The following is a 14,030-nucleotide window of genomic DNA, read 5'->3' as shown; positions in this document are numbered from 1 at the left end:
GACCAGGGTGCAATTACTTTTTTTCTTTTGTGCTTGTAAATTATCTGCCAACACACATTGTGAAAAGATAATGCAGTAACTAAAGAAGAACTTTTAAAATATGAGAGGCCTTGTACTTCTTTTTTAGAATAATTCGAATGACAAACCTGTAATGCTTGTACATGTATTTCTGCATCAGTGAATTTAAAAAAAAATAATTTTTCCCCTAACCGTGGCATTCATGAAAGTAAAAAAAAGCTTGAAGCCTTTTGCATTTTAAAAGATTTTGTATCTTCATTCTGACTCTCTGGCTTATGATAACGTAAAAAAATAGTGTTGATCCTCAACTTTAAATTAAATTTAAATTCTTGTATTTTTTCATTAGTAGTATTTCTCTGTACCTAGTGTTTTACATGGATGCAAACTCTTCTGCTGAAGCACTCTGATTTAGCTCACAGGTTTATGAGCCTCTATCAACCACTGTGCAGCCCCACCAGTAATAGTGGAAAGTAATGAAGATGTATAGGAAAAAATCTAAATGTTTCTTATGGTTCCTGTCTCTTGCATTACATTCAGATTGTATTTTTACTTAGAACGTGGTTGGACATCGCCTATACCCACTGCGTACAAGGTCTTCAGTGACCATGGAGTATGCAAGTTTTTATTAACTTTGACAATTTAATCATTTTAATATTTTTGCCACATGATTTTGGGGATGTACATTTTTCCTGACATGGCTTATTTAAAAAAAAAAAAAAAAAATGAGAAGAGCAAGCACCCAGAGCTGCACTCCTTGCAGTTAATGTACATTTTAGATGTGAAGCCTGGAATTAGTTCAGAGTATGTTTTTATTTTTTTTAATCTCATCATTATCTTTTTAACCCAAACCTGCAACAGCATCAGAGTCATCTAACCCAGGGGTTCTCAAACTGGGAGTCGGGACCCCTCAGGGGGTAGCAAGGTTATTACATGGGGGGGGGTCGCGAGCTGTCAGCCTCCACCCTAAACCCCGCTTTGCATCCAGCATTTATAATGGTGTTAAATATATTAAAAAATGTTTTTAATTTATAAGGGGGGTTGCTCAGAGGTTTGCTATGTGAAAGGGGTCACTGGTACAAAAGTTTGAGAACTAGGTTTCTCTGTTGTTAAATCACAGGATTATGTCATCCAACAAAGTGGGTATTCACCCTCGAAAGCTCATGCTCCAATACGTCTGTTAGTCTATAAGGTGCCACAGGACTCTTTGCTGCTTTTACAGATCCAGACTAACATGGCTACCTCTCTGATACAGGATTATGTCAGTGTCTCAGTCAATTGCACCACAAACTGTCTCACTAATTTGGAGGTTGTTATGATCTTGACCCATTTCCGCCAATACTGTAATGTGTGGCAGTGCAATGAATTTATACATCTCGCTTTCTATCTCTTTTCATTTTTCAACTTATTTCCTTATCACTTATTTGCTTACCTTAGGTTCTTCTCCCTAGATTGCAGTATATCTTTGTTTTCATTGTGTTTCAAAACTGATTTGAAGGAGGGCAGGCTATAAACAAAAAAGGCAGGTTAATGTGTGGCTTTTCTGCATTCTCATTTACCCCATCTCAGCACTTCAGCAGATCTGCCATATAACAGTCTTTCTGCAGCCCCTATAATTTCTCCCTATGTAGCCATATGTCTCACCTCACAGCAGTGTTGCTGCTGGGTGCATAACCAGTGAAGGCAATCCATTTGGAATGGGGTTGCTGCCCTTTTAGAGCCACGGCTCCCCAAATTAGACATTAAACATCTGTCTGTGTTTGGTGGCTAGTGGTGAGGGAGTAGTTCGATCTCTGTGTTCATTCAGTCTTTGGCATCTATGTTGATAGTCCATGTAGTATATTTATTTTTCCTGGTTTTATGGACAATAGCCCCTTTTTAAAAAGTTTACTGCCCAAGGCTATCTATGATCAGTTAGTGAACCATAATGGCTTTCACAACTGGACTAGCTTGTAAACTGCTTAGAGCAGGGACTGAGGCTTCCTCTGTGTTTGTAAAGCACTGAGAACAATGTCAGTTCTCAATCAGTGACAACGTTTGGCCTGACTCTGTGATGTGCTAAGGACCCACAACTCCTATGGACCTCAGTGGGATTTGTACGTACACAATACCTTTCAGAATCAAGCTTATGGGTACTGCAATATTATTTAAAAAATAACTTTAAAAGCTCATTACTTTAAGTAAGAACATAACTGGGTCAGACCAATTGTCCATGTACGTCAGTATTTTATCTCCCACAGTGACCAGTGCCAGAGCGTCAAGTTCTAGCAGTCAGAAGTTCAGGGTCACCCAGGGCATGGGGCGGCATCCCTGACCATCTTGACTAATAGTAATGGGTGGACCTATCCTCTATGAACTTACCTAGTTCTTTTTTTTAACCCAGTTATACTTTTGGCCATCACAACATCCCATGGTAATGAATTCCATAGGTTAATTGTGCATTGTGTGAAAAAGTATTTCATCTTATCTGTATTATAAACCATCTGCCTATTAATTTAGTCAGGTACCGCCTGGTTTTGGTATTGTGGGGAGGGTAAATAACCCATCTGTATTCACTCTTTCCACAGTATTCATGATTCATGACCTCTAACATATCCCCCCTTAATTGCCTCTTTGTTAGTCTTCTTAGTCTCTCCTTGTATGGAAGCCATTCCGTATTCTTGGTCATCTTTGTTGCTCTTCTCTGAACTTTTTCCAGTTCCATTATATCCTTTTTTTTGAGATGGGACAACCAGAACTGAATACAGTATTCAAGGTGTGAGCATATCATGGATTTATATAGTGGCATTATGATATTTTCTGTCTTGTTTTTTTATCCCTTTTCTAATAGTTCCTAACATACTGTTAGCCTTTTTGACTCCTGCTACAGATTGTGCTGAAGTTTTCAGACAACTATCCACAGTGATTCCAAGGTCTCTTTCTTGAGTGATAGCAAATAATTTAAAACTCATCATTGTATAGATGTAGTTAGGATTATTTTTTCCGATGTGCATTACTTTGCACTTGTCAGTGTTGAGTACATTAGGTCTGCATTATATGAAACCAAACTAAAGCTATTTCTAAATTTGATCCCATTCCATTCTGTGAATTACAGGTGTTCCATCAGACTTATTTTTCCTCTTACACAATAACTACATAATGAAATTTAGGGTCAGAAATAATGAATTATCACTTTACCTGTTTCTGCATGTTTAGTATTCATGACAAACAATGTGGTCAACATATGGGAAGTATTACAAGTTTGCTGTGATGGAGTTATTTTCAGTGTTTTAGTAATTAACATCATCTTTCATTTCATTTCAGGGAGCAGCTTTACAACATCATCGGGATTATATGCAGGAAATAATTCACTCACAAACTCTACTGGATTTAATAGTTCACAGCAGGTAAATTTGTAAATAAAATTAAATGAAAGTTTGACAAAACTGTATTTCAAACTAGCAAGTCACACAGTACTTTCCCCTTCAAAAATATTAAGCTCAGTAGATTTTACTAAGAAAGATAGTGTCATTTCAAGGGAGTTTTTTTTCCTACTTTTTAATCTCATAAAATAACTTGCTGCATGGTTATTTTTCACATCTGTTTACATAACTGCAATAATATATCTAATAATATTCTGCTTGTGAAAATTTTTTTACTAAAAGTATGTGAAATTTAGGTTTACCTTTACAGTCTCATGTTTGTCAGCTCTACTGTGTACAGTCCAGTGAAGACAGTGGAACTCAGACATGTGTTTTTACTTATATTTTGGAATGCATACTAAAAAGTAGCAAAACCTTGAAAGAAAACTCTGATGTTGCTTTTTGTCTGGTAGGAATATCCATCTTATCCTAGTTTTGGCCAGGGTCAATATGCACAGTATTATAATAGTTCACCGTACCCGTCACATTATATGACAAGCAGCAACACCAGCCCAACACCACCTTCCACAAATGCAACATATCAGCTTCAAGAACCACCATCTGGCGTCACCAGTCAAGCAGTTACAGATCCTGCAGCAGGTAATTACATGGATTTTATTATCCCTATGGGCCACATTTCGGTTAGTTGAAAGGTTTGGGGTTTGTTTTGGTTTCGGTTTGGTTTTTTGGGGTTTTTTTTGGTTTGGTTTTGTTGTATCTCTTGCACAGAGCACTGGCTAAGAAAATTTAAGATGAATATTTAAATAAGGTTTTCAAGAGAAATACACAGTAATTTTTATTTATTTGCAATATTACTAATACTTTTTTAAATTATGGGTTATGGGAAAGCCTTTATACTGGGCCAAGTTCTGAATCCCTTATACTCAGTGTTTACTTAGGCAAATCCTATTAATTTTGTCTGAATAAATAAATAAATAATGAGTAAAACCAAAAAGGCCTTCAAGATTTAGCCCACTGTACACTTGGAAAGATTGTCTTTATATTGCACATATTATAACCAAACCCATAATAATTTTTTTTGCAAGCTTGAGTCAAACTGGGCCAGTTGTTTTTAAAAATAAAGAGTGAAAAAATATGCCTTTTTCATTATTATGAAAAAGGTCTCCCCCCCCTACCCACCCCCGGATATCTCAAGCATATCAATAGTAGGTGGCAGAAGCTTGAAATTTCTCAGGGTGAAGTTCCTAGGTTGCAGATGTGCTTCTCAGTGTTGTGATAAAAATCCTGTTGTAATTTGGCAAAGTTATAAGAGTTCTTAAAAAACATACTTTGCACATGCACAATGGATTTGGTAATGTGATCTCTTAATGTGAGCTGCCAGCATTCTGTCGGTTTTGTGCATGAATACATAGCTTAAAAAAATTTAGGGAGTGATGTGTTTTTCTGTACAATTAGTGAAGGTGAGCTGGGAAGGAAGCAGGATACAGGAGGAGACAGGACTCTTTCTGTGAATGTGTATGGAAGGCAGCAGGATTCACCAATATTTTTTTTTTACTTATTCTTTGGTTTGGTTTATTGTTTAATACTCTCAGTGGCTCACTGACGTATGACTTCAAATGTTATTAAAAAAAATCCCCCTTACTACAAACAAACAATTAACTTTTTTATCAAAATATATTTACCGTAGAATTCTGATTCAATAAATAGTTTTTTTTTAAATTGCATTGGGAAAGTATAGACTAATTGTCACTTTTCTTTTTAAAAGTGATGTTCCCAGTTAAAACAAGGGACCTAGCCTGCCTTACTTAAAATTAGTGGCACAATCAAAGCTTGGCTTAATATTTAATAATATCATTTTCAAACAGTACCTCCACAAGTCTTGGCAAGACTTGGCAAGGTCAGCTGCTTTTTTAAAGACCCGTGTCTGGCTAAAATCTCGCTGAGAAATGAGGAATTGTCTGAGGTACCATAAGGCAGCGATTCTCAACAGGGGGTCTATGAACCCTTTCAGGGGGTCTACGGGGCCCCATGGCTAAAACCCAGAGCCCCAGCACCTCTCCCGGGGTTGAGGCCCTGATTCCCACCACCACCCATGGGATTGAAGCCGGGAGCAGCAGGGCTGAATTTCTGGAGCCCTGAGCCCCGGTGCTCCCCATGGGCCAGAAGCCCTGAGCCCATGGGCAGAGTTGGGGGACTTGGAGGTGTTGCCCCACCCCAAACTACAGTGCAAGAGCAGGGCAGTCCCGGGGCACTCCACCCCCAGCCTCCACCTCCTTCTCTCCCCACCCCCTGGCCAGGCTGGAGGCCGGAAGCCAGAGCTGGGCAGTTCAGGACAGATGCTGCTCTGGCTGGTGCCATGGAGCAGGCAGACACGGTGTTCCTTCATCTCCTGCTGCTGCAGGGGGTCGAATCTGTTCCTCAGCCCCCTTTGCTCACGCAACTGGTAAGAGATGCTTGGGCAGGGGAACCCGAGTCTGTGGCTGGCGGAGCCCTCGGGGAGCATCTACCACAGGGGGAGCCCTCCCGGCACACAGCCCCTAGCTACCTTCCTGTCCACACACAGCCCCTAGCTATATCTCTCCCTGCACCCCCTTCCCTCACTCAACCCCTAATTACCCCCTCCCTGCCCCCGAGCTGTTTTCAAACTTTTTCAAACCCACCTTTGAGTTATAATGTTTGATTGTGCCATGCCCCCACCCCCAATCAAGATGTGGGGTGCACTGCTGAGGTAAGTCAGGGGGTGGAGGTGGCACTCCCTCCCCAGACCCCGCTGAGCGGAGCCTGCTCAACGCCTGCTGGCCCCTGCCCACCCAAAATAGAAGTCAAATTACACCTATGCCCAAGGCACCCCCCAGGCCCTGGAGCTTTTGTAGCATGTTCTGGGGGGCCCTCAGAAAGAAAAAGGTTGAGAACCCCTGCCATAAGGTGTGGTCTATAAACTTGTGTGGAAAAGTAATTCTTGGTGTAGCTTTCTTCACAGGGATGGCCTGTGTCCTCTATCCGGCCCCCTTTCTGCTTCTCTTTCACTCTCCAGCAATGGAATCCATACATATGGTTGCATTTGTTACCAGCCCTGCTATTGCTCCACGGTATATCCTTTGTTCCACTTGCTCTTCTTCCCTCTTGGGTGTGATAAGTTGACAGGGATAGCTTTGCAATTGAAATATTTGTGTTATGGATTTATTGACTATAGGCAAGTTTGTAACTCATACTAATCCCCACAGCGAGCGGGCTGTGTCACAGGTAGCAGCGAAGGAAGAAGAGAAGCCTCTGCAGGGTAGGGTGACCAGATGTCCCGGTATTATCAGGACCATCACAATATTAGGGGGTTTGTCTTGTATACATAACTATACCTGCCGAAAAAAAAGTGTCCTGATTTTTCACACTTGCTATCTGGTCACCCCACTGTAGGGCCTCTAACCCCTTCTTGTGCAGGGGCAGGGCATGAATGGAATCTTGTCTCTGAGCTTGCCAGGACAACTGAGCTGGTTTGGCAATAGAACAAGATATAGGGCTAGCACAGGTTGTTTTTTTTCCTGCTCCACCTTGAAACAAGGAGGGAATCAGGAACCAAGCGATGACTCTGAGTCACAATCTAGTTCCTGGCCTGAGGCAGCGCAACTTTGTACTGCCCCGTAGTTGGGGCTTATGGCATGCCTCAGTTAAACCCCCATAGCGTTTTAAAGACACAGTTATGTAGGTATGTAGTGCCCCAATGTGCTAGGCCATTCACAGAACGTAGGAAAGACATGGTTCCACTTCTGAAATGCTTACAGTCTAAGGGCTGGTCCACAGTAAGAAGCGGGGTCGAACTAGGGTACGCAAATTCAGCTACGTGAATAGCGTAGCTGAATTCGAAGTACCCTAGTTCGAACTACTCACCCGTCCAGACGCCGCGGAATCGAAGTCCGCAGCTCCAAGGTCGACTCCGCCACCGCCGTTTGCAGTGGTGGAGTACCGGAGTTCGAACTATCGCTTCCGGAGTTCGAACTATCACGTCCAGATTAGACGCGATAGTTCGAACTCCGAGAAGTCGAACTCACCGCGTCGACCCGGCTCGTAAGTGTAGACTAGCCCTAAGCTTGCAGTTGTACAGCGTGTGCATGTGCTTAATTTCACTCAGATGAGTAGTTCTTTTAAAGTCAGTGGGACTGTTCACACGGATAAACACTTGCAAAAGGGTTGCAATTAAGATTATGGGGTGGCTTATTCATGTACATACACATCTTTTTGGTTCTACTGCATTTTAAAAATGAAATTTTGGGAGGTGGAACAGAGTTGGAGTACACAGCTGCAGCCCTGGAACTACACCACTGTAGCACTTCAGTGTAGACACTTCTTGCATCAACAGAATAACTCTTCTATCAACCTAGCACTGTCTACACTAAGGGGTAGGTCGTCTTAACTACATCGCTTAAGGGTGTGGATTTTTGAGATAGCTGGGTCGAGCTAATTTTTTATGTACACCGTGCCTCATTCTAGAGCCACTGAAGTGTGAACAGCATGTCCCTGTCTTGTATGCAATCCCTGGAGTATTTAGGCAAGTCATTACTAGAGCAACTGTGTAACAGGAGTATTAACTCTAAAATGTTTAAAATCTCTTGAGGAAAAAGCATAACTTTAAAGCAGCTACAGTTTAGAAAATGACTAATTTCTGTTGAGTTTTGATATTTAAGTTTACTTTGGAAATATTTTCTCTCCCATATCCATCTATCATCATAGTTTGTGACATAGATATCCTTGGTTTGTGCAGTTCTCGATTAACTTTTCTATATTTTATACTGTGTTAAATAATTTAGTTTAGAAATAGTGAGTAACTCAGAGTTACTCTCCTATCTTACATGAAACCACAATCATAATTGATTAAGTTACATTTCCGGGAAGAAAGAGTTGCATTATTCTTGAGATTGACCCCTATGAGATTTTCCTGGTTTCCATAATATAGTATGTTTAAAAGATATTGCAAGTTGTTTTGCACACACTGCAACATCAAACAATAATAATAATAACTCTATTTGCCTGCTAAAATTATTCTGAACCACAGGTTACTGTTTTATCTCCATAGGCTAAACATTTTTTCTTTAATACCATGCCATGCTCAGTGCTGCAAAATAAAAAGCCACTATGACTCCTTCTCCTTGTCAGATTTCATAACAGTAAATCAGAAGTAGTTGAGTGAACCAGAGCGGAGAATTCATATAGGCAAAGCCTTTCCATAATAACTGAACAGAAACATATGCTGTAGTGTGAAGTTATATGCTATATTTATAGGACATTAGTAATGTTTTAATCTTATTTATTGATTTTTTCCATAAACGTAAAAGATTAAATATATAGTATATAGAGGTAGGAGGGAAGTACAGTGTATATACATAGAATATAAAATATTTATAATATGACTATGTAAGGGAGGAAATGGTATTACGTACAATAATGAGGGGCATAGAGAAGGTACATTGGGTGCTCCTATTTACCTTTTCTGATGAATGAGAAGGCATTCAATTAAACTGAAGGCAACAAATTTAAAACCCAATTAAAGGAAATATTTCTTACAACATATAATTAATTCAAGGAACTCACTGCCACAAGATAGCTTGAGGACAAATATAAAATATATATAGATAGAACATCCATAGTTATTTTCAGTAGGATTTTTAAAAAAATAATGTAGAAGAGAGAGAACATTGGCTGATTGGAAGTAGGAAGAAACTTCTTCAGTAGGTAGTACCTTTCCATTACAAGGTTTCTTGCACCTTTTTTTGAAGCTGCTGAAAGAGAGAAGATTCTGAGATAAATGGACCACTGTGCTGATTGTCTTGGCAATTCCTGTACTTTTGTTAACACAATAAATGTAAAATTATGACAAAATTATATATGTTAAGTCAAAGACTGCCTGGAAACTTAAAATAAGCTGGAGATAACACTAACCAGATGGTACTAGTGTAATTTAGTCAAACATCCATGCTATAAGCAAATAGACAAAGATTTTAAATTTAGATGACCCCCAAATTAATGGTTGCCCTAAAGAATTTACATTTACAATTTTAAAAAAAAATCCTAAATTCTCTAGTTTGACCACCTGCATAACACAGGTCATGGTGTTTCCCTGTATTGACTTGGCTCCCATTGTGCTCCATTCCTCTAAAGGTACCCACACAGATCACCATCCATCCAGGATTTGGGCCATAGTTTTTAGTATTTTCTACCCAGTAAGCTTGAGTGAACTTGTCTGTTGTGAAAGTAGAAACACATCTTTATTACACTGACACATACACACTCGTGCACACTCCTTTAGATAACGTTTACTCTTATCATTTAGTAAATCTTCATTTACATTTCCCCCATTTTATCCATCCACATATATTTGTTATCTTATTTAGGACAATCGGTATGTACCCAGACAACAATAATTTACCATGTTGGGCAGGTAGGCTCTATGGTCAGAATTTTGAAAAATTAGGTACCTGAAGTTAGATGGCTAAATAAATTTTCAAAGGTTCGACTCCAGTTGAAGTCTATAGGCAATGCAAGTGTTCATCACCTGTGAAACTCATGCCCCACCTCTAGAAAGATTTGGTTCTGTTTGTGTTATTGAACAAATGTCTGTTGTTGGGTCAGAACACTTTTAACACAGATTTACTATATTTTTTCCTTTTTTTAAAAAAAAGTTCTTCAGTTAAAATTTAAAGCTATTAAAAAAATAACGGTGAATGTCAGTTTAATAGTAGAGAAGTATTATTTGAAAGCATGTATTTTAATTAATATATTATAATGTATTACTTATGATGTCATCTCTCAGGAAGAAGACTGTTTTCAGTCAAAATATTAATTTGAATATTATGTTGGAATGTACTATATAATGGAGTTTATATTGGAATGCACATGCCAGCTATGGTTTAGAAAATGACATTTTTAGAGTTTAAATTAAATAACTGTATCCAACAATGACTTCTGTGTTTTGTTCAAAGATTACATATCTGCTTTATACAGTGGAATTATTTGTATAGTTCAACATGAAACTAATCCAATTTCAGACTTGAGTCCATTTTGGAGATACTCTTATATGGTTTAACATTGTACATTTTATTCTGGTCTGTTTTTTCTTCTAGAATATTTCAGGTTAATTTAGTTGTTTAAGTTAAGTGCAAATCTGAGGACCAAGCACATGGCTTAGAGAATATTAGCCTTGTTCATTCAGTACTCACAATCCTTACTTGTTTGAGTAATTCTGACTCATATGAGTAGTTGCATTGACTTCACAGGTTTTTGGACCTAACTTAATCTAAACCTTTCGTTAGGAGAAAGGGTTACTCATGTGAGAAAGGATTGCCATCCATCCATCCAAACTGCAGCACTTTGTTTATATACAGATAGACTGCTGCACATATTAAATTAATATTGATGTGAGCATTAGGACTTACTGAACTTGAGAAAGTGATCAACCTTGGTGTCCATTGAAATAAGAAATCAGTATCTGTGTTGTTGCATGATGGAAATTCTCACTGCCTTCATGAGAAATGTCTGGAAATCTTTTCGTTATGGCCATGGAAGAGAAATATGAAAGGCTGCTCTTTAGAAACTAAAATTCTAAAGAGAGGAATTAAAAAGAGATTCAAAAAACCCACCTAGCATCCAAACCCTACCACTTATCTCATGAAAGGTAAATTTTCACATCTCCCTGCAATCAGTCGTAAAGAATAATTTACACGGGATATAGGGGTGCTGGAAGAATTTTTATTGTGGGAGTACTGAGAGCCATTGAACCAAACTGTAAATCCTGTATATAATAGACCCACTTCAAGCCACGGGGTGCGGCAGCACCCCCAGTACTCCTAGTTCCAGCAACTATGACATGATATCCATTTGGTTAACATTGTTCAAGACCTCAGTATTGTGGAACCTAAGGATGTTAAGAATAGTGTAACCCTTCTGCCAGATGGTGCCAACAACAACAGGGCCAGGTTCAGTATCTAGGGGTTCCTTTTCAACAATACAACACAAAACCGTCTCAACCCCCCTCCAGTGACCTGGGACAATTACACACCACCCGGGTGCCTCTGTAGGGCAATACTTCCCCTCTCGCAAGCACAGAGTTCGAATGTAGCAAAAGCTTTTAATAAAAGGAGGGAAGTAACTCAGCATTAATTTGGGAAAACACCGCAACTAGGGTTCATAAACATAAACCATGAGCAAAAGATCCACCCCTAAGTAAGTTGGGCAGTGTCCTTTTCCCCTTAGGTTCTTAAGTCCAGCAACCCAAAAATTCCTTTAATGTCCCTTCTCTGCACCCTACTCACAGTTACTGTCTTTGTCCAGTGCAACCCCAGAGTTCAGAGGTTCATTCACAGAGTTCACCTCCCACCCTGGGTGGAAGGGAGGGGGTAAGGAGGCCTTACATGTTTCGTTGTTCAGGCACTTGCTTGTTGCCCCAATGGCCGATTGCCGTGCCTTTCCACCAGCTGCCTGGCTGGCCACTCGCCAAGATGTCTTCAAATCCCCCCACTTAACACAGCTCTCAGTGATTTCAGCTGTTAGTGGTGGGAGCCTCACTGCTGGTGCACACTGGGCAGTCTCTTGCATTAGAGACACTGTCCCAAAGTAGGTCTAATACTTAGACCTTGGTATGAGTTACATGCTGCAGAGCTTAGACAAGACTCTCAATTGAGTCTAAATTAGATCTTTTATTATACTGTAGTGAAAGGAACGGTCAAATGGTGTCTAGGACCCTTAAAGAGGGCCCACACTACAAGGTACAAGTACCTCTCTCTCCACTCATTGGGTTTTGGAACCCATGTCCCCTGCCTAGTGACTGTTATTGAGTTGAGGGTGAGTCCCTCCATCGCGGTATGCCAGGTACAGTTCTGCTGCCCTTGGTTCACACAACAAGGAAAACAACCTTTTATTACTTCTGCCCCAATAACAAGGAGACTGAGGATCCAGCACCAGCCACAAGTGATCATTTGGGCAAGCAATCCGACCATGCTGAGCACCTAGGCAGGGTGGGTGTGTCCATGCAAACAAGATCAGCTCCTGAAGTCCTTTTCCACGGCTCACCACTAGATGTCAGGGGAGAGCTCATTCAGAATCGGCTTACATCAGAAACATTGTCTTGCCACAGGAATGTTTTCAGCAAAACATATATGAGGCTTTTTCTTACATGTGTAACAATAATAAATATTTTTATATATACATTTTGCTGAAACATAATATATCATGCATTTGTTAGGAAAGATTCTGTGTCCTATTTTGAAATTACTCATCCAGTAATCTCAGTGTTGAGGAATTCTTTGAAGAATACCTTCAAAAATATAAGGAGTAATAAAGTAGGGCCAATTTAAAAAAATTAATCCTTATCTAGAGCAATCCAGCACTCTTTGCCTCTCTTTCATTTTATACTTAGAAATGATTCCTTTGAACAAAAAAAAGTAACATCTGAAAATACAGTCTTATTAACTTTCCAGTTCTTAAAAGTTTTGAAGGTTAATATTAGAATTCTAATCTGTATCATTTTGCACTGTGACTTTGCACTCACTTGTCATTGTGGAGATAATGATAGAGAGATGTTTTGAAAATTTGGCCCAGAGTGAGATTAACAAAGGTGAGAAATTATTCCAAATTACAACAAACTTAAAAAAAATTTATAGGGATTTTGGAGAAGGATAAGAGGTATGTTCTTATGTATGATTTGGAGTTGTGAAGATTTTCTGGAGTTTTTCCATTTTTATTGTCAGTTAGCTGAGGTAAATTGTTACTTCTGTCTGATTAATTAAGGCTGTTGATGGGTGAAGTTAGTTGATTTTTATATCAGTACTATTGGTGGTTATTGTAGACCTAATTATTGTCAGTGCAGACCTAATTATTGTCAGTGCACTCAGAGCTTTTGTCTAAAAAAGTCTAAAGAAATAAAACAAAGTAAAATTGACCCCTGGATTTTAAACTGAAAGGTGAAAGTAATTTCTTTATTACAGCAGAGTACAGTACAATCCACAGTCCATCAACGCCCATTAAAGATTCTGATTCAGATAGATTGCGTCGCAGTTCCGATGGAAAGTCACGTGGGCGAGGCAGAAGAAACAATAACCCTTCGCCACTGCCTGACTCTGACCTGGAGGTATGTTATATTCCCTGTGTTTACTGCAGTCTCTGCTATCTTTACAATGCTTTGAAGAGCGGGATTTATTTACAGATCAGCAATACAATGACAATATGGCCGGTGGAACATTTTCCACCTAAACTCTTTTTCAATGGAAATTGAGTTTTCAGCTAAACACATTTTTAAATGAAAAAATCTGCTTTCTGTGGAAAATTTTGGTATTTTTTTATCCCAAAAAATTAATGGAAACAAAAATGTTTCCTTTGAAACCAAAAATGTTTCATTTTGGATGTGTTGCTACAGTGCCTAATGGTGCTGTAGTAGCTTTATGTCCCCATTCTTTTCGATGGGCTGCACTCACTGGCCAGACTATATCTCACATGATGCATCATGGCCAGAGACTCCCAGGATCCACTAGCTCCCCTTGGCAGTAAGGAAGACTGTACATCATGGGAGGTATTGTCATCCAGTGAGACAAAATATGTTTCTTGGGGGTTTTGAATTTTTGCCAAAAGTCAAAATTTTCTTGGAAAATTTAGACAAAAACAAAATTTTGGGGG

General features: G+C 39.3%; 1 protein-coding gene across 15 annotated transcripts in view; it reads left to right on the top strand.

The window, feature by feature from the left end:
- EYA1 (EYA transcriptional coactivator and phosphatase 1) overlaps positions 1-14,030 on the top strand; it is a 240,108-nt gene that overhangs the window by 148,713 nt on the left and 77,365 nt on the right. For all 15 annotated transcript variants that reach the window (XM_039526538.1, XM_039526543.1, XM_039526540.1 and 12 more), the window contains 3 exons: positions 3,319-3,401; positions 3,830-4,016; positions 13,346-13,488. In XM_039526538.1, coding sequence (XP_039382472.1) covers positions 3,319-3,401; positions 3,830-4,016; positions 13,346-13,488 — 413 coding nt within the window. The remainder of the gene's footprint in view (positions 1-3,318; positions 3,402-3,829; positions 4,017-13,345; positions 13,489-14,030) is intronic.

Source organism: Mauremys reevesii, linkage group 2 (assembly GCF_016161935.1).
Source record: "Mauremys reevesii isolate NIE-2019 linkage group 2, ASM1616193v1, whole genome shotgun sequence".
NCBI lineage: Eukaryota > Metazoa > Chordata > Testudines > Geoemydidae > Mauremys > Mauremys reevesii.
Note: the sequence above shows the minus strand (reverse complement) of the source record. Positions and strands in the feature narration are given on the sequence as shown.